This window comes from Ammospiza caudacuta, chromosome 21 (assembly GCF_027887145.1).
Source record: "Ammospiza caudacuta isolate bAmmCau1 chromosome 21, bAmmCau1.pri, whole genome shotgun sequence".
In the NCBI taxonomy this organism is placed as follows: Eukaryota; Metazoa; Chordata; class Aves; order Passeriformes; family Passerellidae; genus Ammospiza; species Ammospiza caudacuta.
Window position 1 is genome coordinate 8,935,291 of NC_080613.1, and position 27,759 is coordinate 8,963,049.

At 57.5% G+C, this 27,759-nt stretch overlaps 1 protein-coding gene across 1 annotated transcript; it reads right to left on the bottom strand.

The window, feature by feature from the left end:
• Nucleotides 1–1,291: 1,291 nt before the first annotated feature.
• On the bottom strand, nt 1,292–25,329 carry STXBP1 (syntaxin binding protein 1). The gene is made up of 19 exons (XM_058818469.1): nt 25,225–25,329; nt 14,707–14,756; nt 14,465–14,546; nt 13,721–13,797; nt 12,852–12,930; nt 12,656–12,759; nt 11,494–11,642; nt 10,802–10,886; nt 10,515–10,645; nt 9,492–9,599; nt 9,334–9,394; nt 8,573–8,638; nt 8,359–8,439; nt 8,128–8,266; nt 7,869–7,978; nt 7,642–7,743; nt 6,197–6,282; nt 4,951–5,105; nt 1,292–2,998 (listed from the first exon to the last, which is right to left on the bottom strand). The coding sequence occupies exons 1-19, from the start codon at nt 25,259–25,261 to the stop codon at nt 2,916–2,918; spliced, it is 1,785 nt and encodes a 594-aa protein (XP_058674452.1). The 5' UTR covers nt 25,262–25,329; the 3' UTR covers nt 1,292–2,915.
• Nucleotides 25,330–27,759: the final 2,430 nt, after the last annotated feature.

Genomic DNA, 27,759 nt, shown 5'->3' on the forward strand with positions numbered 1-27,759 from the left:
CCTCCCTGGGGAAATTTATTTTTTTGTTGGTTTTTATGTGAATTTTTTAGCTAAATCACTCTTTGGAGTATTGATTGATGATCTATAATATGTGTGTGTGATATATGTGTATCTATAAATGGATATATCTAGATATAGGCATATCTATATTTAGTTTTATGTCTATAGAGACAGATATAAATAGATCTGTGTATGTCCAGATCTGTATCTGATTCTATAGATATATCTTTCTACAGATACATATATATTTAAATATTCTGGTTTGCATTTCCAGCACAACTCTTAGGGCATTTTTGGGGTTCTTTTCTGGTCATCCCTGGATGTGGCCACCCACAGCATCATCCAGGCAGAAAATAAAATGATGGATTTGAGGTTTTCCCCCTGGGATCCTCAGGGAAGCTGGGCTGGTGGAGGAAAAGTCACCTGAGACCAAAGCAGGTGTGGGGCTGTGGAGCCCCTGTTCCTCCCAGCTGGGTTTCTAAGGAGTTAATTCCTATTTTTTAGGGAAAAGGATGTGGTTGGGGCAGCTTTTCCAGGGATGGGTCCAGCCAAACCCCCCTGCTCCACCCCTCAGCCTGTGTTCATCTGTAGGACCTACCTGAAGTGCCAGTGTCAAATGTATTTATTTTTCTTTTATTTGTTGAACAAATTCCCACATTTGGAGGGAGGGATCAGTGAAGGACTCAGGTCTGGAACCTTCCAAGCTCCCTCTGAGCCTGATCCTGACATGAGCCCAGAGAGGATGGGAATGGGGCTGTCCCTTCCTCCTTTTTTGGGCCAAGAGGGCTGGGTTTGGGGGATTTTAAAGAGGCTTGGGGAATTTTAAACAGGTTTGGGGGACTTAAAAAGAGGTTTGGGAGATTTTAAAGAGGTTTGGAGAATTTAAAAGAGGTTTTATTGTCTCTGGCTGCCTCTGCTCATGCCTGTGCCCAAGCTGGAAGCTGTGACTCCCCCAGCCCAGGCAGGGCGTGATAGGAAGATGTGGAAAGTGTGGTTAATTATTCCAAATGCAGTAGCCAGGACCAAATGTTGTTTTTTTTCCCTTATCCCCTATTTTTTAACGCCCAGCAGAGCCACTGGGATGGTATTTTGTACGAAGAAATCACCTATTTTTGAAGGAAATAAATGCAGTTGGATGACTCGTGTGCTGATTTTCCTTCCCAAAGCCTCCTCCTAGGGGGAGGTTTGGCATCACCACACCAGGAGCCCTCCCTTGGGGTTAGAAGGAATACTTTCCCATGCCTTTTCCCTGTTTTTCTGGCCCTGAGGGAGCAGCAGAGCACAGCCCCTGTTGCACTAGGGATGGAGATCGCTTTTATTTAGTCACTCGAGTGCTTTAGTACAGAAGAACAGATATACAGAGATGATACATGTTTGTGCTTCAACACTTTCAAACATTTAGATTCCAGTAATTTCAAGGTAAACAAGTTCCAAGACAGACTAGATTAATTTTTTTTAAAGTTTTCCTTTTTGATAAATTATTTTTTATATAAATAACTGTAACAGAAAAAAATAATAATAATAATAATAATGTCCAACATACAAGATCCTGAAGCATTTGCATTGCTAAACCAAAGAGGAACAGAAACGGGCTGGGAGACCAAAGGGGAACCAACAAATATCAGTGCAATGATACAGCCTTTGCCCTAAAAATATATATTTAACTTTATGGGCAAGGAGCAGACGGGAAAGGAAGGGAAAAGGGGGGGCTAACCACCAACGAGGCAAGAAAGAGCAATTTTAGGGTAGGAAAAGGGGGCTCACAGCCTTCAGGGGGAAGAGAACAAAACCATAGACCCCAAAATATTGCAGTGCATCTAAAGGCAAGGGAACAGGGGGGCAATCCAGGGGCGTCAAATAAAAACCCAACTAAAATCAGAGGTTTGGGGAAATCACTATACACCAAGCTCGTAAGAACGTCACAAGACACAGTCATTAATATACACAGAGTCCAGAGGGTTTGGGGGGGGCCTTGGGAGTTTGGGGGGCCCCAGAGGGATTTTGGGGAGGGCCCAGAGGAGTTTTAGGGAGGGCCCAGAGGGGTTTTGGGGGTCTCAGGGTGACGGCACGCTCAGAAACGCTTCACCACGGGACGACACGAGCGGAGCTGGGCACGGGCACCAAGCTCCCATGGCGATGGATGGATAGAGAGAGGTATCCATGGAGAGATAGCACACATATATATATATAAAATAGCTTTTTATTTTATATATATATATATTTTTTTGAAGGAATTCCCAGAGAGGGAGGCAGGGCTGCAGCAGGGCTGTGCAAGCAGACGGGCCCCAGCTCCCAGTTTTGACCGGTTTGGTCCCTTTTCACATGGGAATTACCATGCTGTGAAGCGTCCTGGCTGCACTCCCACACCACCCCCCTCCCAAAGTCCCACCCAGATGTTGCTGTGCACATCTGGCAGGAGCACCCACCGCCCCAAAAGCCATGGGACAGATGGTGGTGCCAGCCTGGTGCCCACCTGAGCAGCAGCTGGAGCGGTGTGGGGTGTCCGTCCATCTGTCCTCCCGTCCACACAAGACCCCAATGAGGAGCATTCCCCCCAAAAAAAAGTGTTTTTCTGTCATTTTCCCCACCACTAGCAATGGGCAGATGGTTACTCAGCAATGAGCTCCTGGGCGCTTCCCACAGCTGCAGCTACAAATATATAGATTTTTTTTTTCCTTTTTCTCTTAAACACAATGCATCCATTTTCTTAATATATATATATATATATTATTTTTTTTTTGGCTGTTATCCCCTCCCTGTGGATAAAATGAGATGGGGGAGGCGCTGGGAGGGGAGAGGAGGGGATCAACACAAGAACAAGAGAGAAGCTGGGGCCCACAGGGTGCAGGGTGGCACCCGGGGCCGGGCGCCCGGCGGGGACGTGGGTCGGCATCGAGTGGTGACAGAGTTTCCTTTTAACTGCTGCTCTCTTCCTCTGTTTTATTGAGTTTCTTCAGCGTGTCCAGCAGCTTCTGTGGGGTGAGGATGTGCGTGGACCCTGTGGGAGCAGAGGAGAAGGGGTGCAAGGGGATCAGTCATGGTTTGGGAGCCCAGCCCATCCCCGTTGTCCTAGGTCCCCCTTACCTGGCGGCGCCGGCCCCGCGCCGCTGGAAATGCTTGCGAGGAAATGCAGTCTGTGGGGAGGGGGAGGACTCTGGGGGCATGGAGAACGGGAAAAGGACCAGGAGGAGGGATGGAGGTGAGGGATGGAGCTGGTGGGATGAGGCAGGGGCCGGGAGGAGCCGGTGCAGGGGGGTTGTGGCACTGGGGTCACTGCAGGAGGCACTGCTGGGTGCAGGGGTGGAGTGCAGGGGACAGCTGGCATAGAGGGACCTTCCCCAGGCCCCCCAAGCTGCACAGAGCATCCTGGGGACACAGAGGTGGCCGGGAGGGTGGGATGGGACAAGGAAAACAAGGAAAACTCCCCTTGTTCGGCGGTCCCCCAGCACGGTGCCAGTGGGGGTCCCACCGTGCTGCCCACTCTGGCACCGCAGGGAGCAGCACACAGGGCATGCTGGGGTGGCACTCACTGGTGAAACCAGCAGGAGCTGAACCCCAGAGCAGGGTTTGGGGGTCTGCAACGCCATGAGGCTCCTGCCTATCCAACAGCAAAGCTGAGCTGAGCAGGACTCCAGCCCCTGGGCAGCCCAGAGCTGGGGGGTCCCAGCAGTGCCCAGCCCAGGGTGAGTGCTGGGGTCTGCACTGCAGCCCCTCTCCCCCAGCCCCGCTCCAGCCACTCCCAGGGCAGAATTTGGGAGCTCTGTCCCCCCCTCCGTGGGGCAGGCAGGACCCTGACCCCTCCAGCCCTGGTGAGGGGGAGCTCATGGCATGAAGGAGCTGGCCAGGGGACATGGCTGAGGGGTGATGGATGCTCTTCCACCTGGTCGGAGGAACCGCAAGCATTTTCTAATCAGAGAACCCAACAGACCCCACAGCAACAATTAAAAAAAAAGAGGAATGAAAGAATCAAAGAAAACCCTTCGGGGAGGAAGAGTTTCTTTTTCATTAGTAAGCTGCCTTTACTTGGTTTCTTTGGCTCACTCCATTGCTGGAGCCTGATCCTCAAATGATACCCTAGTGGAGTCCCTGAAGTCGGGGTGCCTCAGGTCCATGAGAAATTTGGTGGGAGTGAGAATGTGAGTAGAACCTGCAGGAGAACAGAGCGGGGCTGACGGCTGCGCCGAGGCTCCCCCACCACCACCACCAGCTGCCTCTGGGGGGAGGAAGAGGAAGGAGGAGGAGCTCGGAGCTTTGGAGGCGCATGCAGGGGATGGACCCTGGAGAGAGGCGGGATGAGATGGTGACAGGCAGGATGGAGCTGGCATGGGTGTCCGGTGACAGGGACACAGCCGGGGCAGCAGGAGGGGATGGAGGCTGCGATGCTGCTCCTGAGGAGCAGGAGAGATGCTGGGGACAGGCTCCACCAGGCAGCAGATCAGATGGTAAAGGACACCTGCCTGTGTCCTACAGGGTGTGGATCCAAGCTGTGCTTCCCTGAGGAGTTTTAGAGACCTAAGAGCTCCTTGCTGGTAGAGCATCCACTGTGTCCTGTGTGCCTCACCCACAGCTCCCCTGGGAGCAGAGATGGGAGCTGACCCTGTTGCAAGACCCTGAAAAACCTGGCTCCTGTTTGCACCCCTCTTCATTTTGCACTTTTCCTCCTGTAATGCCTCCAAAACCGAGGAGCAATCCGAGCTGCCAAACCTCCCCTCTCACCCAGCCCTGCTCAGACAACACCAGCCAGGAGACATGAAAAAATGGAAGCAAAAATGAGGATGTTTGGAGTGACACAACCCCGATGGGGAAGGAGGGCACACACAGGGGGTGACCAGAGATGTCCGGAGAAAACCCTTCGGCAGAGCTGCAGCTCCCGCAGGCTCTGGAGCCGGGGATTGGGGATGGAGTGGGATGAGCAGCCAGCAGGAGGGGCCAGCCCGGGCCAGCACTCACCTATTAGCACCTCCCACTTGCCGCTGGCTTGTGTCACCTCGTAGGCGCAGCGCATCTCGTTCATGCTCACCCCGCCCAGGATGAAGATGATGAGGCGGGGCCCGCTCCGGTACTCGCCGGGGGCCTTGTTCTTGTGCCAGTGGCCGTAGCGGGCACTGAGGAGAGGAAGAGGAGGGTGAAGGACGGGCACCACATCTCAGTTAAATCATACAGACATTGCTGTCACAGCAGGGCAAGCCCAGTGATCCAGCCACGAGTGCTGCTCGCTGTTACAGGGAGGGAAACTGAGGCATGCTGTGTCCAAGGTAAAATGAGGAATGTGATTCCTAAAGGGGAACTGAGGCATGGGATTCCTAAAGGGAAACTGAGGCACGGGATGTCTGGAGGGAAACTGAGGCATGGGATTCCTAAAGGGAAACTGAAGCATGTTGTGTCTGAAGGGAAAATGAGGAATGGGATTCCTCAAGGGAAACTGAGGCACTGGATGCCTGGAGGGAAACTGAGGCACCAGGTGTCCCAAGGGAAAACAAGGAATGTGATTCCTACAGGGGAACAGAAGCATGGGATGTCTGCAGGGAAACTGAGGTATGTTATGTCTGAAGGGAAAATGAGGAATGGGATTCCTACAGGGAAGCTGAGGCATGGGATTCCTACAAAGGAACAGAAGCACAGGATATCTGGAGGGAAACTGAGGCACAAGATGCCATGGGGGAAATAGAGGCATGGGCTGCATGAAGAGAAGGTGAGGCAAAGGGAAACTGAGGCATGGGATTCCCAAAGGGAAACTGAGGAATGGGATGCCTCAAGGGACACTGAGGAATGGATACTCCAAGGGAAACTGAGGCATGGGGTGCCTGAAGGGAAATGAAGGCACAGGATTCCCAAAGGGAAACAGAGACACAGGATATCTGTAGGGAAACTGGAGCACGGGATGACTAAAGAAAAATGGAGATACAGAGTGCCTGAAGGGAAACTGAGGCACAGGATGCCTGAAGGAAACTGAGACAAGGGATTCCTAAAGGGACACAGAGGCACAGACTGCCTGGAGGGAAACAGACCCGGGGTGCCTCAAAGGAATGCACACATGAAGTGCCTGAGGGGAAACTGAGGCAGGATGCCCTGCAAGCAGCTCCCAGAGCTGCTGCTGGCTGCAGCCCCAGGGGCTGTGTGGGGTGGATGGTGACAGTGACTATGTGGGCACAGACAGTGACCCAGGTGGGCACAGACAGGGCAGAGGGGCACCCACCTGACGGCAGTGGTGCTGAAGGAGGCGGAGGAGCGGGTGGAGATGTACGGGTAGTGCTTGGTGTCCAGCTTGTCATCAATGGCATCCTGGGGACAGACAGACACAGGCCTGGGGTCAGCGAGGAGCCAGGCACAGCCCCAGGCCCCACAGCCCTTCTGCAGGCTGTGCCCAGGGTTCCCTTCTTGAGAAGCTCAGGAGCAGGTGCTGAACTGGAGGCTCCAGCCATAGGATACCCCTCCAGCACGAGGCACCCTCAGTGTCCCCCATGGTCAGTGCCACCCAGGGTCAGTGTCACACAGGGTCAGTGCCACCTGGGACACCTTGCTGAGGTGCTGCTGCCCTGGGCACGCCTATCTGTCCTCAGAGTGAGGCTGAGGGGTGTCCTGGGGGTGCAGCCACCCTGTGGTGGGGGTGGTGTGACAAAGGAAAACATGAGCTCTGTGCTTTTGGGACCCAAGGGAGCTGTGGCTCTGCTGGTCTAAGTGCAGAGGCAGCACTGAACTGCCCAGGGCTATCCCAGTGCACAGCTCCTGAGGACACATCTGTACAGAGCCATGCCTGTCCCCTGGTCTGCCAGGACATGGGCAAGGCTTTGACAAGGCCACCCAACCTTGGTGGCCACGGTGGCACACACACAACCACCCTAAGTTGTTATTGCATTTGTAATCCAAGGATGCTGGCAAGCCCAGTTTGGGCCATGGAGACTGAGGGGAGACCTCAGTGCAGTCTGAAACTTCCTCAGGAGGGAAAGGGAAGGGGCAGGCACTGATCTCTGCTCTCTGGGCCAGGGACAGGAGCCAGGGCACGGCTGGGGCTGGGCCAGGGCAGCTCAGGCTGGAGCTCAGGGCAAGGCTCTGCCCCCAGAGGGTGCTGGCACTGCCCAGGCTGCCCAGGGAATGGGCACGGCCCCGAGGCTGCCAGAGCTCCAGGAGCCTTTGGGCAGCGCTGCCAGGGGTGCCCAGGGTGGGGCTGCTGGGGGGGCTGGGCAGGGACAGGGGCTGGGCTGGGGGATCCTGGGGGTCCCTCCCAGCTCAGGATATTCTGTGGTTCTGATTCCCTCAGTCCATGCAGCACCAGTTGAGTTTCCCATCCCTTTTCAGCAAGTGCAGGTCCTGTCTCCCAGCAGGCAGTGATTTAACCCCAGGCTGTGTTCCTGGTCCTCCCTGGCAGAACTGGGGCACTAGGGTGGGGTTGTTGGGGTGCCCGTGCAGGGCTAGGGGCTGGATTTGATGTTCCTTGGTATCCCTTCCAACTGTGATTCTGTGCACCCTATCTGGGGCCAGGAAATTCTCCCAAAATATCCCAGGCAGGAGCAGCCTGGAGGACGCACATCCCGAGAGGTGTCAGGGTATGGGCTGGGAGCACCCAGCTCTGTGCTGGTCCCTTCCTGGGTGGCTCTGTGACCTCCTGCCCTGCCCCCAGGCCTGTCCTGGCTGCTGGCTCACCTCCATGATGTCCTTGATCACCGGGGTCCACCGGGACAGCTGGTAGGTCTGCTCGCTGATGCGCTCCTTGCGTTCCGGCTTGCTCCGGCGGCGCAGCGTGGACTGGGCACAGAGCACAGGGACACCCTGAGCCCCAGCAGCACCAGGGACAGCCCCAGGGGGACAGCCCCATGCCACCCCCAGGGGGACAGGCCAGAGGAGCAGGGCCAGGGGAGGAGCACACTCACGTCTGTGATGATGGGCACCCCGAGGTGGGCCATGTTGGTGATGATCTCGCTGTCCTCTGCAGGGATCTGAGCGTGCTGGATCAGCTTGTTCAGGTTCTCCTCGGTGATTCCTGGCAATGCAACAGGGGGTGTTCTCCTCAGGGATGTCTCAGAGAGGACACAGCCCCTCTGCTGCCACCTCAGGACACTCAGCCTGGTCAGGAAGGCAGAGCTGGACTGTCCTGGCCAGACCTGGCTGTGCCTGCCCACACGTCCTCACCGTTCTTCAGGAAGATGTAGAGCAGGATGATGCGGATCTTGTCATAGGTGCTGACATTGCCATCCAGCAGGATGGGGACAATGGCCCTCATGGGGTCCTTGATCTTCTCACCTTCAGCATCGGTGCCCATGGCCAGGTCCTGCAGGAACACGTGCTCAGCACCACTCCATGCTGGGAGGGTGGAGCTGTACCCGCCATGGTTCCATGGCAATGAGGGGAGGTGTTTGGTACCTGCTCAACTCGGCACAGCTTGTCCACAGTGCCCTGGTAGTGCTTCATGCAGTCCTCAGCCAGGTGCAGGTGGGTGGAGTACTGGGGACACAAGAGTGGTCACCCCTGCAGGGCTGGCAGCAGCTCAAGGTCCCTGTGCCACCAGCCATGGCCAGGGGACAGCTGCCACTCCTGCTCCCTCAGTCACTGAACACACACTGTCCCTTCCCCTTACCTTGCTGAGCTCCTTCTGGTACTGTGGCATCTTCTTCAGCATCTGGGACAGGTCCCTCATGGTGGTCTGTGAGGGAAGGGGACATGGTCACTCACCCTCAGGGACCTGGGGGCCACCAGCAGGGAGGGGGTGACCCCGCCAAGGACTTCTGTCCCCATGTGAGCCCCCCGTGGGGGTTTGGTGACACCTGATGTGTCACTGCCAGCTCTCCTCCCCTGAAGCTGAGGCAGGAGGGGTGTGCAGCTCTGCAAACTGGGCTGTGGCGGGGAGAAACCCCCTGAGGATCTCCTTGTGGGAGCCTCGCGTGCCTGGCTGGGGCTCAGATGGTCCTGGCCACCTTTACAGCCCTCACTGCCACCAACTCAGGGAACAGGGACAGAGCAGCTGCTGAGGGAGGTGCACAGACCCTGTCTGTGCTGGGGGCAAACTGATCCCTGGTGCAGAGCTCTCCCCAGCACCCTATTTCCCAGCAAACTGATCCCTGGTGCAGAGATCTCCCACAGCACCCCATTTTGCAGCAAACTGATCCCTGATGCAGTTCTCTCCCACAGCACCCCATTTCCAGAAAATTAATCCCTGGTGCAGAGCTCTCCCACAGCACCCCATTTCCCAGCCCCAGGGGTAGGGCTGCCATCCCACAGCCATTTCCCCCCCCAGGAACCTGACCACCCTTCTCCTTTGGCACAGTGTCCCCAGGAGACCCCAGCAGGTGCCAGCCCGTGGCTGAGCCTGTCCCCAGCTGGGTGGCTGCATCAGGTCACCTTGTCACCCGTGTTCATCCTCTTGCTGGAAGAAAACTCCTTCAGGGACCGGGTCACCTCCCTGCAGAGAGCAGGAGGGCAGAGCTGTGAGTGGGGAGGGTCCCTCACAGAGGGCTGGGTGACAATGCCAGGCCAGTGTCCCCCCCAGGGCCACTCACTGGGACACCTCGGCGATGTGTTTGTGGCGCAGGGTGACCCACAGGTCGTCATCCTCATCCAGCAGAACCTCCTTGATCCGGGCCTCACCAATGCCACTGGTCTCATACCTGGGGTGAGGAGAGGGGTGTGACACAGGGGACAGGGCTGAGGGCACACACAGCCCCCTCACTGCTGGGTTTGGGGAGATGGGGGGACACGAGGGCTCTTCCTGGCTGTGCCAGCAAAGTGATTTCAACTGGGATTGACCTCTTCCCCTCTGGGACCCCTTCAACTCCTAAATGTTGGGAAGGGGCTGAGGAATGAAGGGTGGGAAAGCCTTTTAGTCCCTGTCATGCCCACCAGGGCTGCCAGAGTGCAACACTGGTGTCCCCAGTGGAGGACTCGTAGAGGATGGCAATGGATGCAGAACCCACTGGAGGGAAAATCCAATGGATGCAGGACCCAGTTCATGCAGGACCCAATGGATGAGGAACCCAATGGATGGAGAACTCAATGGACGGAGAATCCAATGGATGGAGAACCCAATGGATGGAGAACCCAAGGGATGCAGGACCCAAGGGACGGAAAATCCAATGGATGGGGAACCCAATGGATGAAGAACCCAATGGATGGAGAACCCAAGGGATGGAGAACCCAAGGGATGGAGAACCCAGTGGATGCAGGACCCAATGGATGAGGAACTCAATGGATGAGGAACCCAATGGATGGAGAACTTGATGGAAAATCTAATGGATAGAGGATGGCAATGGATGGAGAACCCAATGGATGCAGGACCCAACGGATGAGGAACCCAATGGATGGAGAACCCAATGAATGGAGAACCCAATGAATGGAGAACCCAAGGGATGGAGGACCCAAGGGATGCAGGACCCAAGGGATGCAGGACCCAAGGGATGCAGGACCCAAGGGATGGAGGACCCAGTGGATGGAGGACCCAGTGGATGCAGGGATGCTGAGCCCCCAGCTGCTGCTCTGGCACTGCCCTCAGGGGTGTCACAGGGGCGGGGGTGCCCTGCACTCACTTGTAGACGTCGTTCTCGATGGGCAGCAGGTCGTAGCTCATGGCCTGGAAGGTGAGCTCGTGCAGCACCGGCGACGCGGGGTCAAAGCCACGGTCCAGGATGAGCAGCTGGGAGCGAGCCTTGTCCGGACCCTGCGGGCACAGCAGAGCCATCAGCACCGCCCTGGGGGCTCCCTCAGCCCCACAGCTGCTCTGGGCTGCTCTGGGGGCCCCCACAGGGCAGGGATTGATGGCACTGCAGGAGGGGAGCATCACCCCAGCACCCTCCCCACTGCCAGCAGTGCTCACCTCACCCATGGTGGGGTCATCAGCCTTGTAGGCATCCAGCTTGTCCTGGATGAGCTGTGCCAGCATGGCATTGTCCTTGTAATCCCTGGGGAGGCAGGGGACAGGTCAGCCCCACAGGGCACAGCTTGGGGAGGAGATGTTGGGTGCCCCGTGCAACATCCTTGGCTCACGGGAGAGCAGGAACCTGAGCAGGTTTTGTTGTGCACTCCCACTTCAAGTGGCCTTGATGCCACTTAAGATTTCAGAGTCCCAACCCCCCCAGCTCCCCAGATCTAGTCTGAGCCTGTTTACACTGAGCATGGCTGTCTGTCTGTCCGTGCCACCCCATGCTCTGACCAGCACTGGGCACAGCAGCCCCATCCCTGCCCTGGATGCCCACACTGATCCCATCCATGTCCCTGGATGCCCACACTGATCCATCCCTGCCCTGGGTGCCCACACCTGCCCCATTCATGGCCCTGGATGCCCACCCTGGGCCCATCCCTGTCCCTAGATGCCCACACTGATCCATGACCCTGGATGCCCACATTGGCCCCATCCATGCCCCTGGATGCCCATGCTGATCCCATTCATGGCCCTGGATGCCCACACTGATCCCATCCATGCCCCTGGATGCCCACCCTGGCCCCATCCCTGCCCCTGGATGCCCACACCTGCTCCATCCCTGCCCCTGGGTGCCCAGCTGGCCTCACCCGCGGTACCGCACGGCTGGGTACTCCTTCAGGGTGGCACAGAGCGTGGCAATCTGCTCTGCCAGGCGCTCCAGGATCGGGTTCTTCATCTGGGCCTTGTGTGGGCTGTAAAAGCTCTGGAAGGAGTCAGCTGAATCCAGAGAATAAACCTGGGGGTGCAGAGGCAGGGAGGTCAGAGGGGAGGGATGTCTGCTGTAGAGCTGGGTTTGGAAACCAGATTCATGCCCAGATAGACACAACTGAGCCTGGGACCAGGCAGCTGGAGCTCAGAGATGCTCAGGGCATCCCTCAGAATTCCCAGCTCCAGCTCCATGGTAGGATCCCTGTGCATGTGTCCCTCCCAGCTGAGCAGAAGAGGCAGGAGACCCCTCCCAGACAGGGAAACAGAGATCTGGAGCCAAGCAGAAACACACTGCACCCCAGCCCCAGTAAAAACCATGTGAAGATGCCCAGGGGTCACTCCCTAGGAATGCTGAGCACTGAAGGGTTAATGGCACCCAGCAGGTCCGGCCCCTGGTTCCTTTGTCCCCAGCAGGACCAGATGGCCCAGTGTCACTGACATCTTTTCATGAAAATCCTTTCCTTAGGATTTTTCCTCCTGAGAAGCTGGGAGGCCTCAGGAACAAAATGTAAACATTGATTATCTGCTGCTGTGGAATGCAACAGGTGCACCTGGGATTGGTCTCATGTGGTTGTTTCTAATTAATGGCCAATCACAGTCAGCTGGCTCAGATAGAGAGCCCAAGCCACAAACCTTTGTTATCATTCTTTCTTTTTCTATTCTTAGCTAGCCTTCTGATGAAATCCTTTCTTCTATTCTTTTAGTATAGTTTTAATGTAATATATATCATAAAATAATAAATCAAGCCTTCTGAAACATGGAGTCAGATCCTCATCTCTTCCCTCATCCTCAGACCCCTGTGAACACGGTCACAGCCCAGGGCCAGCTCCCTGGTGCCCTTGGCTGGTGGCAGAGCTGGCCAGCACAGCTGTGGGCACGGGGCCAAGGCACAGCACCCGCTAAATCCCCCTGGGATCAGCCTGGGAAGGCATCTGAGGAGACAGGGAGGGAGCAAGGAGCCAGCTGGGGGTTACACAAACCCTGTGGGCTGCACAGGGACCTGGAGCCCCCCGGCCATCCCCCAGCCCAGCCCAGGCTCACCTGGGACTCGGAGGGGAGGAAGGCAATGTTGATCTCAGTCAGGGTCTTGATGACCTTGGCGGCGCGGGATTTCACCAGCTCGTTGAACAGGGCGTCAGGACAGGCTGTGAGGGAGGAGGAGGAGGAGGAGGAGGGAGGTGCTCAGCATCTCTCCATCCCTCACCTCTCACCCCTCCCCACCCCTCTGGATACTCACAGTCAGTGAAGAAGACGTGGGCAGCTCTGTACTTGGAGGTGGGGGGATCCTTGAAGTCGTTGATGAGGGAGTGGATGGACTGCAAGAGAGAGGGAGCAGCTGGGCTGGGCAGGGTGGCACTGTGAGCCTCCCTCCTGCTCAGGGCAGGCTCTGCACCTCCATCCCATCACCCTGCTGGCACCACTGTGTCAGAGCTCAGTGCATCCCTCTGGGTGGTCCACAGCTGCCAAGCACCCAGCCAGGGGGCTCAGAGACCCTGGCACACAGCCCAGAGCATCTGGGGATTTGATTTTGACCCCTGGAGCAAGTTACCAGCTTTGTATGAGGACCTGAAAGTCACAGAGGTTTGAATGGTGTAATAATAAAATGATCACAGGGTGAAAATGTAGATTTTAGGATTTTTGGTATGGGGGTTATGGGGACAAGATGGAGGAATCTGGGCGTGTCCAGCCTTTCTTTCTTTCTTCTTCTTCTTCTTGTTCTCCATTTTCTGCACTGCTGTTGGCACTTTGGGATGGGTTTAGAGTAGAAGTGCACTGTCTAACACAGGTGATGGGTATTGGGAATTAAGTGTAAATATGTTATATGTAGTTTGCAGTATAAAAGGACAACACAGAGTGCCTGTGGCTGCCCTGCTGAGCAGAAAGAAAACTTTATAGATAAGAATTAACAAACAACCTCAAGACCGAAAAGTGAAGAGTCCAGACTCGTTCTTCAGTTGTGTGGGCTGAAGCAGAGACATCCTGCACATCTGGGGCAGCAATTATTAACAGCAACCCAAGACCACTGGAGCCAGGATGCTCCCCATGGGCACAGCTGCCCATGCCAGGCCTCACCCTCACCCTGTCCCTGTGCCCTCATGCACTCACCTTCTCGGAGGGGGTGATGAGGTACACGGCCTCCAGGCTGGGCAGCGGCTCCCGGCGCTTGTTGATGTCTTCCACAACTTGGGGGGAGAACAGGGGTCAGGGATCAGGGCAGGGGGGCTGTGGGCAGGGCACTCAGCCATGCAGGGCTGCTGGACACCCCGTGGTGGCTGGATACCCCACAGCCATTGGATTTCCCATGGCAGCCCCTCCACAGCCAGAACACCCCCAGCCCACCCCATCCCATGCCAGCCCTGCTGGAGCTGTGGCTGTGGGCACCTGGCCACATCCCAGGGGACCTGTCTGTGCTCCTGCTCCCTTGGTTTACCCTCACACCCCCCTTCACCTGAGCTCTGCTGTCCCACACAAAACCTCACCATCCCCAGCACCTCCCAGGATCCAGCCTGGCATTTCCTTCTCCTTCCCAGGTGTTGCAGGGAGCCATTTCATTATCGGGCTGATAAAAACCAACACCTGGTCCCCTCCTAAAACTGAAGGGCTGCCAGGAGACAAAGTGTTCTGGCTGCTCCAGCCCCAGCAGGCAAGGAGGCACCTGTGGAACTCCAGCCTGGCACCAGGAGCCATCCATGGGAGGCAGAGTGGCTCCATCCCAAGTGATATAGGGCTGGATGGGGGCTGTGCCATCCTCCCTGTGCCAGCCTGGAGATGCCTTTGTGGGTGTTCTGGGGTGCAGAGGGAGATTTGGCCCTTCCCACAGGGAATGTGGAGGCAGGAGGGGGAACTCACTGGTGATGCCCTCTGTCATGATGTCAGTCATCTTGCAGCAGGACGAGAGCATGCGCATGCTCAGCTGGTCCACCACCAGCACCTGGGGACAGGAGAGCACCCTGAGCACCCTCTGAGCACCCTGTGAGCACCCCATGAACACCCTGTGGGCACCCCATGAGCTGGGGGCACAGCAGGACCCTCTCCACCCTGCCCCTTCCCTGCTTCCTCCCCTCCTGGCCCTCCCTGGGTTCAGTGCTCACCTTCCATTCCCCCTTCTTCTTCACCTTCCGGATCACATCGTGCATAATCTCTGCAAGAAAGGGGATGTGGGCAATGGTGAGACCCCAGAGTCCCCCCTACAGCACCCCAGGGGCTGCACTGGGGCACCAAACCCCTACCCCTGTGCAGGGTCACACTGTGTCACTCACACTGTGCCCTAACTGGGGGTGAAGGAGGGGATGGGGGTGGTTTTGGGGTGCCCAGGGAGGGGTGGTCACCCCTAGCCCTGTTTTCTCTCGTGCTTGGCACTCACAGACAGACCCCAGTGTCCCTCCTACAGCACCCCAGGGCCTGCTGGCAGCACAGGGGCTGCCCTGGGGGCACCAAACCCCCACCCCTGTGCAGGGTCACACTGTGCCAGGCACACTCTGCCTTTTCTCTCGTGCTTGGCACTCACAGACAGACCCCAGGCTGGCTGGGGGGGTCCCTCTGGGGAGCCTGGGGGCAGCCCCACGAGGTTCAGCCCTAATCCAAAGTGCTGGGAAAACAACAGCAGCTTAAGAGCTCCTTTTAGAAACAAGAATCAAGCGGCCTGAGCCTGTTCCTTGTAATCCCTCACAATCCCATTTCACCTCCCGTGGCTGCTGGGCTTATGCAACCAGGCAGGACAGCAGCACCCCAGGAGCACCCACCCCAAATTCCCCTGCTCCTGCTCAGCCCCCTGGGACAGTTCAGGGACATGAGCAGGTGGCAGTGGGACAACCTTTGGGGTTGGGTGGCAGGAAGGGGGGTTCAAGCCTTGCCCTGCTGCCCAAACATCAGTTTTGGGGGACAGAGGTGCCCCCCAAACCCTGCAGGTCCCCTCTGACCCTGGTGTGTGAATCTCTGTCCCTCACAGAGCTAAACCTGAGGAAAGGAATCAGTGTCAACTCCTCACACAGTATTTCCCCTGGATTCCATCCCTGCAGGGTTTGCTCTGAGCCCCTGGTGCCAGGGACAGGGATGGAAGTGCCCAATAAAAACCCAGTTAAGGAACATCTCTGAGCTAGAAACCAGAGGTGTGAGGGTGTCACCCTGCCAGCCTCAGCCCTGGGAGCCTCCCCTGTGGGAGGCTCAGCCCAAGGGTGCTGCTTCCCTGGGTAAAGCCCAGCAGGGTCCAGAGCTGGCACTGGTGCCAACAGGGGTAACACAGGAGCCTCTGAGTGCTGCTGGCCGTCTGTCTGTCTGTCCTGCTGCAAAACCTGGAGAAAACAGCCATTCCTACCACTGCAAGGTAGGAATGCACATCCATCACCTTTCCTACCCAAAGGTGCCCTTAATACATAAATAACTAAATCTGCCTGCAGGGAGCTCCAGGGGACACTGGCCTTGCCCTTGGTCACATCCTTTGGCCTCCCCATGGGGAGAGGGGACACAGGACAGCTCTGGGATGGGAGAGGGGATGGAGGGTACCTGAACTGGGCAGGCAAAGCTGCTGCCTGTGCCCACGTGTGCTGCCCACCTGCACTCACCAGCTGCAGCAGGAATGGTCCTGTGTGGGCAGGAGCTGGCACTGAGGGCTGCCCGTGCACCCCAGTGCTGCTCCCTGCACACTGACAGCAGGGCACAGCTGGCAAGGAGCTGTGCCAGCTCATCCCTGCTCCTCCTGCCATTGCTCACTTGGCTCCTGCCCCAGAGCAAGCACCCAGCAACAACAGCACTGTCTGCAGGGCAGCACTGAGGCTCCATCTTCATCCCATCCCAGCAGCTCCATCCTCATCCAATCCCCACAGGCTCCATCCTCATCCCATCAGCTCCAACTTTGTCCCATCCTATCCCACAGGCTCCATCATCCCATCAGCTCCATTATCCCATCCCATCCTACAGGCTCCATCCTCATCCCATCCCATCCGCTCCATCCCATCCCACAGGCTCCATCCTCATCCCATCCCAATGGCTTCATCCCATCCCACAGGCTTCATCATCTCCATCCTCATCCCATCTGCTCCATCATCCCATCCCATCCCGTCCCATCCCATCTCACAGGCTCCATCTTCATCCTGTCCCATCAGCTCCATCCCATCCCACTGGCTTCATCCCATCCCACAGGCTCCATCATGCCATCAGCTCCATCATCCCATCCCATCCCATCATCTCCATCCCATCCCACCCCACAGTTCCATCCCAGTACAGCCCAGGGGCCCTGCTGGAGCACCATGCAAGGGCTCAGCAGAAAGCAGCACCCAGGGAGAATTCCTGTCCCTCCCTGCAATGCAAATCCAGCTGGGGAAGGAAGGAAGGAAGGACAAGGAAGGAAGGACAGAAGGAGGCTGGGAGGAGCATCCTGTGGCCCAGGGGATGGTGTTCCCATGAGGGAAGAGAGCCCAAGGGCAGGAGATCCCAAAAAAGGCTCCCAAAGTGCTGCCTCAGCTTCCCCAGCGTGTCCTGGCTGCAGGGACATTGTGGCTCTGTGGGAACACCCTGTCCCTCCTGTGGGAACACCCTGTCCCTCCTGCACAGGATGGGCTGGATGGATGGGGGATGTCTGAGGGGGGAGCATCTGCCTGGCTGCACAAAGTGCTGTCACATCCCCAGCCCCACCCTGGAACCAGGATGGGCCTCAGAGCAGGAGCTGGGCACCTCAAAGAGCAATTTCTCTGAGCTTGGTAGGTTTAGGGGGTCAGTCCCTAAATCCCTGGTCCCTGGGCACACTCATTCCCTACACTGATGTCCTCTCCTACCCTGGGTCAGATCTGACTCCAAATTTTGGCTCTTCCACAAAATCTGGAGCCCAGAGCCCAGGTAGGGTCAGGAAAGAGGCAGATCCACAGAGCATCCTCCAAGGAGCTCCAGGGTCCTGCCAAAGGGCACAAAGTCCAGCAAAAGCTGGAGGTTGGTGTCACACTTAGGGAGCTGTGACCATGAACTTCCCCTCCTGGTGTCCCTGCAGCAGCCACTGAACCCCAGCTCAGGGAAGAGTGCTCTGCACTCCCAGGGGAAATGGGAGAAGTGCTGATCTCTCACTCCACATCAGCAGGCCAGATGTTGCTGTCCATATCCTCAAACATCTGGCCAGAAAGGGTTTTTAGGCTCTAACATCAGCTGATGATGCTGACCACCAAGTGTTTCATCTTGGAGATAAAACCAGGTTTCAGGGAGGGCAAAAAATCCCTATGAGCATCTCATCCAGTGCCTCCAACACTTGGCTGGTCTGGACCTTCCACATCACATCTGCTTCCTTCAGGCTGAAGGAATTTAAATGACAATTTCTCCCATGAACAGGGAATACAGACAGCTCTGGATCCTCCTCCAGCACCAGAGGATCAGCTCCATCATCCCATCCCATCAGCTCCATCCCACTCCACAACCTCCATCCCAGTAAAGCACAGGGGTCAGGACACACTGCTGTGAATGGAGAACCCCTCCAGTAGCAGTATGGCCCTAAAGTGCCACCAGGCAGGGGTCATGGACACCCAGAGTCATTCTCAGGGTGACACACAGCATGGCTGTGTCCCCTGCAGCATTCCCAAGCAGGTGACACGCAGGCCTAGCAGGACTTGAGCCCATCCATCCCTCCGAGAGGCTCATCCCACGTTATTATACCCTGGCCTTGCCCCAGCCCTGCCCTGGGAATGGAAACTGAGCCAGCCCCACGTGTCCCACTGGAGCTGGGGAGGGAGGGAGCATCCCTGCCACGCCAACAAAGCTGTGTCCCCAAGAGATGGACCCATCTGGGGTTCCCCAAGGGATGGATCCATGTTGGGGTTCCTCAAGAGATGGACCCATCTGGGGTTCTCCAAAAGATGGATCCATTTTGGGGTTCTCCAGGAGATTAACCCTTTTTATGAGGCCCCAAGAGATGGATCCATTTTGGAGTTCCCTTTTTATGATGCCCCAAGAGATGGACTTATTTTGGGATGCCCATGGAAACAATTACCAATTTTGTGTGAGGAGTTACAAGACACAAGGGTTTGAGTAGAATGATAGTGAATTTGTCATAGGGTGAGAAAGTAGAATTTTAGAATTTTAGAATGGAAGTTCAAGAAGCAAGATGGAGGAATTTAGGCATAGCCTGTCCTTCTCCTTCTTCTTGTCCTCCATCTTCTGCTGTGATGGTGACACTGTTTGATGGTTTAAAGACATAAGTCCTTAAAGCCTTCCACAAGTCTAAGTCTAACATAAGTGATAAGTATTAGAAAATTATTGTAAATAAAGTACACACAGTTCTTAGTATAAAAAGTTAACACCACCCCAAGGGCAGGGACTGTGCCACAACCCAACCTGCTGGACAGATCTCAGCAGGTCAGAGAAGGAATGGAATAGATAAGAAAAAATAAACAACCTTAAAAAGCAAAACCAACAAATCTCAACTTCTTCTTCAGTCTCAAAACAAAAAAAACCCAACTTTCTAACCCCTCAAAAATCATCTCAACCACAGAAACCTGAGAAGGATCCCAAATCCCAGGGCAGCTCTGGAGAGCTGGAAACCCCTGACTCCATGGGATCAGGACGAGGTTTGCTGGAGTGCCACTTCTCCCAAAAAGCTGTCAGGCTGCATCTCCAGACGGACACGTTTGGCTTTGGGTTGGCCTGGCAACTGCATTTGTGCAGCTTCATTAACTCATTGCTCAAGCCAGTGTGAACGCTGCACTGATCCAAGCACGGAGCGGAGCACGTCCCCAGCTCCAACAGCCCCAGCTGGGGCTCTGCAGGTGCCTCCCCAAATAAAACAGGCACAGGGAGCTCAGGGCGGCAGGAACGGCCCCACACGGCCACCAGCACATGGGATCACTGAGAGGAGACAAAGCCCAGCTGATGCCCCCCAGCATGGCTAAGAACCACCCAGGGATGACCTGAACCTGGCCACCGCTGCGCCCAAAACCCAAACAAGCCTCAAACACCTCCCCTTCAGCAGCCCAAGTCCTGAACACCCACTTCTCCCACTGGATTATGCCTGGAAGCCCTCAGCCTTCCTAGAGGACACATTTCTCACCCAGGAACGCAGGGATTGGTCCCAGGCATGTGTTTAACTCCTCCTTTTCCTGTCTGCACTGCTCTCATCAAGTGTGCCCACATTTATCCCTGCTGGGCAAAGCCCTGGGAGAGCTGCACAGCCCAGGGAGGAGGAGGAGGATGGAGACCTGGAGCTCTTGAACTCTGCAGAAGTTGAGTAACACAGCCAGAAGTGAAAAAGGGAAATGAACTGCATGATCACACCCATGAGCCCTCTGAGTGCCCTGCAGAAACAGAGGAAAATCCACAAGGTTTCCACTGCAGGATCAGGCACAGGGTGATGGTTGGGCTGTCCTGCAGGGCCAGAGCTGGATTCTGCTGATCCTTGTGGGTCCTTTCCAGCTCAGGATATTCTGTGGCAACTCCAGACAACTTCCTTGGATCAGGACAAGGACCTGGGAGCTGAGCAGAGTTTCCCTGTTGGGTACAATCAATGACCCACAGTCCTTGCTGAAGGCATCACCCTTCACCACCACATGTCCTCTTGCTCCAGATGTTTCCACACCCAGCAGATGTTGTCACTGGCTGTGGTGTTTCAGTGCCCAGAGGTGTCACAGTGTCCCTGAGGGGAGGTGACCCCACATTCCTCTGTGTGGCCATGACTTTCTGAGCTCGTTCTTCTCTCTGCCTTGAGCCAAAACGGAAGAAAACACCAACAAATTGTGGTGGGAATCCAGGCTGGGCTGGTCTCCTGTCCCTCAGGGACAGCAGGACAGGCTGGAGGGCAGCTGGCACGTGGCTGAGTGGTCCTTGCTGCTCCCTGACCCATCTGATGGGCTGCACAAAAGCCCCTCCAGCACAGGTGTGAGCACATCCCCAACGTTCTCTCCCATCCTGGGCAATGTGGGAGCCCACAGATTGCAGCACCTTCAGCCCTGCTCTATTTTTGCACTCTCCAGAGCCAAGCTCCCTCCCCGCACTGTGAGTTGGAGGGAGCAGCATCTGCTCCTCAGCGTGAGACCAAGAGCCTTGTGATGGTGATGATTCTCCTCTGCAAAGTGTTGATTCTGTGGGAAGGAGGCAGGAATCTCTCCTGGGCCGCTTTCTTCAAGAGGTGCAGAGCAATCAGACACAGACCTCACTTCTTTTTCCCTTTCTAAAAGGAAAGAGTCCAAATCCTCTCCACTGGTGGCTTTTTTAACCTTCCTGCACATGGTGGGTGGGTGCAGTCCTGCCAAACTCAGGTTTGTCACTCTTGGTCACCTTCCACGGGCACATATGGGCAGGAGTTTCTCAGCTCCTGGTGCACACTGTGCTCTGGAGACTGAAATTGTTCTGCAATGCTTGACACGGTGAATGCTGAATTTTACAAGGATTTTTTTCAAGCTTTTACAACTTTGAGCCAACACCAGAGGTGAGACCGAGCCTGGTGACAGAGCTGCAGCCCCAGCTGTGCCCATTGCTGTACCCACACACCAAGCTGGCACTCTGGAATGCAGGAACTGGGAGGATGGGCTGCTCAGGGAGCCACTGGACTCAGGGTCTGCTCCCACCCATGATGGGGACAGGGTGCAGAGACCCCCTGCTCCTCACCCACCCACCCTCTGAGGCCACAGCTGTGCCCTGTGCAGGCAAGAGGATGCCAGGGGCACCCTGCAATGATCCCTGTGCCCTTTGCTGCCTCCTCTTCCTCTCTACCTGGCACAGCAGGCACGTCCTGTGGGCACTGAGACAGGCTCAGAACATCCTCCACGAGCAGCATCTCACCCTCCATGGCTCCCTGTGCCCAGCAGGGGCTGCAAGGTGCCCCAAACAGCCAGGCTGGGTCAGGGACCAGGCTGTGGCCCAGGCTGGCAGCAGCCCCAGCCCTGCCCTTGCAGGTGCAGCACAACCCAAGCCTGATCCCTGAGTCATCCCCAGGCAGGGCTGGACCCTGGAGAGGCCCAGCTGGGGACACGCAGTGACACTGGGCAGTGTCCAGGCTGGATTTGCCCGTGGGCACGGCCCTGGCAGGAGGCACAGGGCACAGGTGAGCTCTGGGGGAGGCTGGGCAGGTGAGGCTGCCCCGTGGGAGGATCACCTGGTGCCCTGGGGGAAAGGTGTTTTCCTGCTGCCTCTGCAAAGCGCTTCCTTATCCCAGGGCTCCTCCTGCCCACGACAGCCAAAGGAGCCTTTGGGGAGGCTGAAGGGCTGCAGGGGTTTGGATCCACCATGGAATCACATCCAGCTGCGTGTCCTGGTGTCCTGTGCCGGCCCAGAGCGGTGGCAGGCGCTGCACAGGTGTCACCCCTGCAGCAGGGCCTGTCTCTCCTGGCTGCTGACACTTCAATGAAGTAAAACCAGCCTCCTCCTCCTCCTCCTCACTGCAGGCTGCTGCAGGAGAGCCACCACTGGGCTGGGCAGGGGAATTGGCCCTGAGAAGATCCAAGGGGCACAAGAGGTTTGGAGAGATGTGCATCAGTGAAGATTTGGGGATGATGTCCCTGCAGTTAGGGGTAAGATGAAGATTTGGGGATGATGTCCCTGCAATGGGAGGGTCAGGTGAACATCTGGGGATGATGTCTGAGTAGCTGGGGGTCACCGAAGATTTGGGGATGATGTCCATGCAGTCTGGGGTCAGGTGAAGATATGGGGATGATGTCCCTGCAATGGAAAGGTCAGGTGAAGATTTGGGGATGTCTGAGCAGTTGGGGGATCAGCGAACATCTGGGGATGATGTCCCTGCAGTTGGGGGTCAGTGAAGATTTGGGCATAATGTCCCTGCAATGGGAAGGTCAGTGAAGAGTTGGGGACGATGTCTGTGCAGCTGGGAGTCAGTGAAGATTTGGGGATGATGTCCCTGCAGTTGAGGGGCAGGTGAATATTTGGGGGTGTCTGAGCAGTTCGGGGTCAGATGAAGATTTGGGATGATGTCCCTGCAATGGGAGGGTCAGTGAAAATTTGGAGATGATGTTTGTGCAGTTGGGGGTCAGTGAAGATCTGGGGATGATGTCCCTACAGTTGGGGGTCAGGTGAAGATTTGGGGATGATGTCCCTGCAATGAGAGGGTCAGATGCAGATTTGGGGCTGGGTGTCCTCAGAGCTGCCACTCTCAGGTGAAATTTTTCCCAACCAGCTCCAGGGCAGAGGGGCCAGCTCTCCCTGGGAGGGGACAGCAACACAGCAGGAGGAGCTGCTCCTCAGGCACCACCTCTGTGGACAAGCACACTCAGCTCCAGGGCTGTGCAGACAACAGCCAGTGCAGGAGGATGCAATCACCACGGCTGGACACCTCAGGAAGGTGCAGGGACACCCCCAGCACACACCCCACAGCTCTGGGGGTCACAATCTGCTTCTGCCCTTTCCTCCTGCAGCCCTGGGCCACCCCTCCCCCTGGCCACCGCCTCCAACCTCATCAGAGGCCTCCAAGCCCCGTCCTGTTATGGCACCAGCTGGTCAGAGGAATAATCCGGGCCTGGAGGGAAGCCAGGGCAGAATGCAGCTCGGGAGGGGGGGCTGGCGGAGCGAGCCATGGCAACGTGGCAGCATCCTCCCCATCCATCCATCCATCCATCCATCCATCCATCCATCCATCCATCCATCCATCCATCCATCCATCCCTTCCTGCTGCAAAAGGAGCCCACAGGACACGTCCTGCCTCGGGGTCAGCCCCAGGCTTGGCTCTCCCGCTCCTCAGGAGCAAACATCTCCTGCAGGAAATCCTCCAGGGAGTGCCAGGCTGGCGCAGCCCAGGAACCCTCGTGCAGTGCCCAGGGACAGAGCTCTGGGGACCCTGCTCAACTCTGGGGGAGCATCCAGCCCCCAAGGCAGGCTGATGCAGTGAGCCCAGCGCTCCCCGAGGGGGGCTGAGGAGCACCCAGATCGCCGTGGGGACCCCGGGGTGCCCCCCCGGTGCCACCCTCGCTGCTCTGCAGCATTTCTGATGCACAAGCGCGGCTCCCCCCTCGCAGCCACCCACGCGTCCCCAGCCCGGCTGCCCGGCTCCCCATCACCATTGCCAGCCGGGAATGATGTTTGCAGGGAGAGAACGGAGCGGTTTGTCACTAAACCCTGAAGGGGAGGATTAAGTCAGATTTCCCTGATGCTGCCTGGAACCTCTCTCTGTGTGTGTCTGTGTGGCTGTGCTGTCTCGCAGCGCAGAGACAATGAATGGGAATAGGGGACACGCAGTGGCGCTGCTCTCTGTCCCCTCTCGGGCCCTGCCAGGGGTCTGACCCCCCCTTTGCCATCCCCCCGGGCTTGGGGACAGCCCTGTCCCCTCCTGATACAGCCCAGCAAAGCCCCCTCCCCACGGCTGCTCCTGCAGCGCAGCCTCACCGGGACACTGCCCAGCCTCTCCCGTCCATTTTGGGCTCGCAGCCCCATCCCCGCGGGCAGGTGACACCGGCAGGTGACACCAGGGGGGTGGCAGGGCCAGACACCCCCGGGGATCCCCCCCGTGTCCCCCCCGGCCATCGCCACCCACCCGATCACACCACACCGGCCCGGCCGCGCCATCCGCAGCGCCCGCGGGAGGGCGGGGGAACGGCCACGGGCACGGCTGGCAAAAACGCCAAAAACACCCCCAAAACCAGCGAAAAACCCCAAAAAAACACCCAGATCCGGCCGCGGCCGGCCACGGTGCCACGGAAATAAACCCTGCGAGAGGCGGGGAGGAGGAGGAGGAGGAAGGCTCATGGCTGCGGGGGGAAGTTCCCACCGGTTCCTGCCCTTTCATTTTCTCCTTTTTTTTTTTTTTTTTTCCCCTCTATAATGCGGAGTTTTTTCGCTTTAATTTCGCCCCGGGGAAAGGAGCGCCCCTCCTTGCTGCTCCAGCCTCGGGTGTTTTTGGAGAACAAGCTGCCCCCCTTCGTTTCCCCCCGGGGAAATATCGCCTTGCACAGCCGGGAAGGAGGAAGCGGAGCCGGGGCCGATGGGGCCGGGCCCCCCCCGCGGCTCCCGGCGAGATTCCGGCCGGGAACGGAGCGGGACCCCCGGGCAAGGGATGCCCGAGGAGGGGACACACACACAGGGGCACTCCCAGGGTGCGAGAGCAACGGCACAGCCGCGAAAATAATAATAATAATGATAGGAATAATAAAAATAATAATAATAATAATGCAACACAGCCCAGCGTTTGAGCGGGATTTGCTGCAGACAAAGCGGGAGGGCCTGGCCTGGCGCTGCGCTGGGGGAGGGTTTGGGGGGGTCTGCACCCCTCTGTGCCCCCCCCAGGCCCTTTGGGGGATTGGTGACCACGGGGGGATAAATCCGAAGGGCGATAAAACCGAGGGGGGCTCGAACGTCTCCGGCTTCCTTGTCCCCCCCCCCGCTTTTCCACCGCCGCCCCGTCACCAATCCCCCCCCTCCCCCAGCACTGCAGAAAAACCCCAAACACCCGCAAAAATTCCACAAACACAGCCCGGAAGGTGACAGCACCCCCGGCCCCCCCAGCCCACGACGCCCGCGTGTCCCCACGGGGGTGTCCCGCGTGTCCCCCCCCCCCATCCCCGAGGGTCCGTATTGCGCATCCGCAGCATCCCCCCCACCCCACCGCACCCCACCCCGGCCGGGGCAGCCCCCCCGCCCCCGCCGCTTCCCCGCGCTGCCCCCCAGCCCCAACCCCGCGGGGGGGGCGCGGATCTTACTCTCTCCCACCACAGCCTTGAGTCCGATGGGGGCCATGGCTCGGCGCCGGGGGGGTTCGGGGGGGCACCCAGGGGCGCGCACGGCCGGGCGAGGCTGCGGGTGGCGGCGCGGGGATGCGGAGGGAGGAGGAGGAGGAGGAGGAGGAGGAGGAGGAGGAGGAGGAGGAGGATGGTGGTGATGGGGGGGGTCGGGGGGCCGCGGGGGGGGCGGTGCGGCGCGCTCAGCTGACCGGGGCGGGGCTTGGGAGTTGCGTCATCGGCCACGCCCCGGCCACGCCCTGCCAGGGCCACGCCCCGCGCCGCAGCGCAGCGCCCGCCGGCAGCGCCCCCTGGCAGGCGGGAACGGGTACTGCAGAGGTGGCACCGCGAGAGGACAGGGGGACACGGACGGACAGGGGGACGCACATGAACAGGGGGATACAAATGGACACGGGGACACGGACGGACAGGAGGACACACACGCACAGGGGGACACGGACGGATACGGAGGGACACACACGGACCGGGGGACATACATGGGCAGGAGGACACACATGGACACGGGGACATGAATGGACAGGGGGACACACACGGACAGGGAGACACACGGACACGGGGACACACACGGAAAGCGGGACACGAACGGTCAGAGGGACACACATGGAGACGGGGATACACACGGACAGGGGGGCACAGACGGACAGTGGAATACACAAGGACAGAGGACCCACACAGACATGGGGACACACACACGGACAAAGGGACGGACACGGGGACACACACGGACACGGGGATGAGAATGGACAGGGGGACATGAACGGACAGTGGGACACAAAAGGACAGGGGAACATACACGGACACAGGGACATGAACGGACACAGGACACACACAGACAGGAGGACACAAACGGACCCTCCACACCCGGAGTCACCCACGGACACGCAGACAGAACCCCCCGTAACCAGAATTAACACAGACACACCCCCTGCATCCCCCACTCACCCCTGCATCCCCCACACACCCCCAGCATCCCCACACACCCCCAGCATCCCCCCCCGACACGTACCCGGTGTCCCCCCGCCCCCAGAACTCCCCCGCACCCCGCTCCCCCCCTTTGTGCACCCCAGGGCTCAGCGGTGCCACCAAAGCTGTGCCCAAGCCAAGCACTGCCCCCTCCCCACACTGGGGCTGGAAGGAATGTGCCCCTCACACCCCGGGGCTGCACTGGGGAGGGGTCCCTGAGGTCAGTCAGGTTTATTCCCAGTAAAATCAAATCAGTTTTATCCCCCAATAAAATCTCATCGCACACACAGGGGATCAGTCACCCCTCCAGGCTGGGCACGGCAGGGCTGTAAATCTGGGGGCAAAGGCTGTGTGTTCACCCTGCACCCAGCACGGCAGGGTGAGTTTTCCCTCTGGGCTGGCTGCCAGGGCTGCCAGGCTCTGTGTCTGACACCCAGGCTGTGCCCAGGGGATTTGGGGGCTTCTGTGCTTCCCCTCCTGAGTGTGAAGGGGAGAAAGGAGGAGGGGAATGGCTCAGTGCTAGCACAGAGCTGGAGCCACGGCAGTGATGCAGAGCAGGCTGTGCCTGCAGGTGTGTGCATCATTTACATGTCTGAGTGTGGCCACAGAGAGGTTCACCCTGCCACCCACTGCCTGGGGACATGGGACAGCAAAGGAGCACCCAGAGGGACAGCAGAGTTGTTGGGGAAGGTGAAACAGGAAAGCCTTATAAATATGATTGCCTGGAAAAAGATTTTGAGAATATGGAAACTATAGGTGAGATTGAAATGAAAGCAAGCTTTGAGATCCCTCAGTTACTGAACAACTGGAAAACAATGGTGTGGCCAGCTGAAGGTGATCCCCTTTTGATGGAACAACACCCTCTGCTTGCAGACAGGCCCAAGGGTCAGAGCAGACCCTACAGCTTGGCAGAAGGGGCCCAAAGAGGAGTTTGTAGGGTTAAAATGTAACACAGTATGGTAATGTAATGATTCTTATAGGCTGTATGGAAATGCTATAGGATTTGTATCTTGTACTGGATTGGTTAGTGAGAATCAGAATATTCAACACAGAAGATTTATTGTATTGTAACGGGAACCTCGCTCTCTTACCCCTTTTACTCTCTTATCCTCTCTCTCTCTCTCTCACCCTCTGTACAACTCTCTTTACTTCTCTCGGCCCTGCTCTGAGCTGTGCCTGGCAGGGCCCTGCACCCAGGCCCTTGGCAATAAACCCCAAGCTCCAGCCCTGGCTGCAGAGATCTCTCGTCTCCATCCATCCCCACTGTCCTACCCCTGACACCCCTACACACAGTGACAACAGCCTGGCTCCATCCAGCCCCAGGTCAGGCAGCCCCCAGCCCCATTCCTTCACTCCAACACCTGCTCTCCTCCACACTTCCTTAAAAATAATCCCAAAGTGAGTTTGTCAGAGCCTGCACTCGGTGCCAAGGCAGGCTATAAATACCAGAGGCTATTTAGGAGTGAGGTATTTATACTGCTGCTCCATCTCCCTGCCAGGCTGCCCAGGGAGGCAGCGGCACTGCAGGAAAAG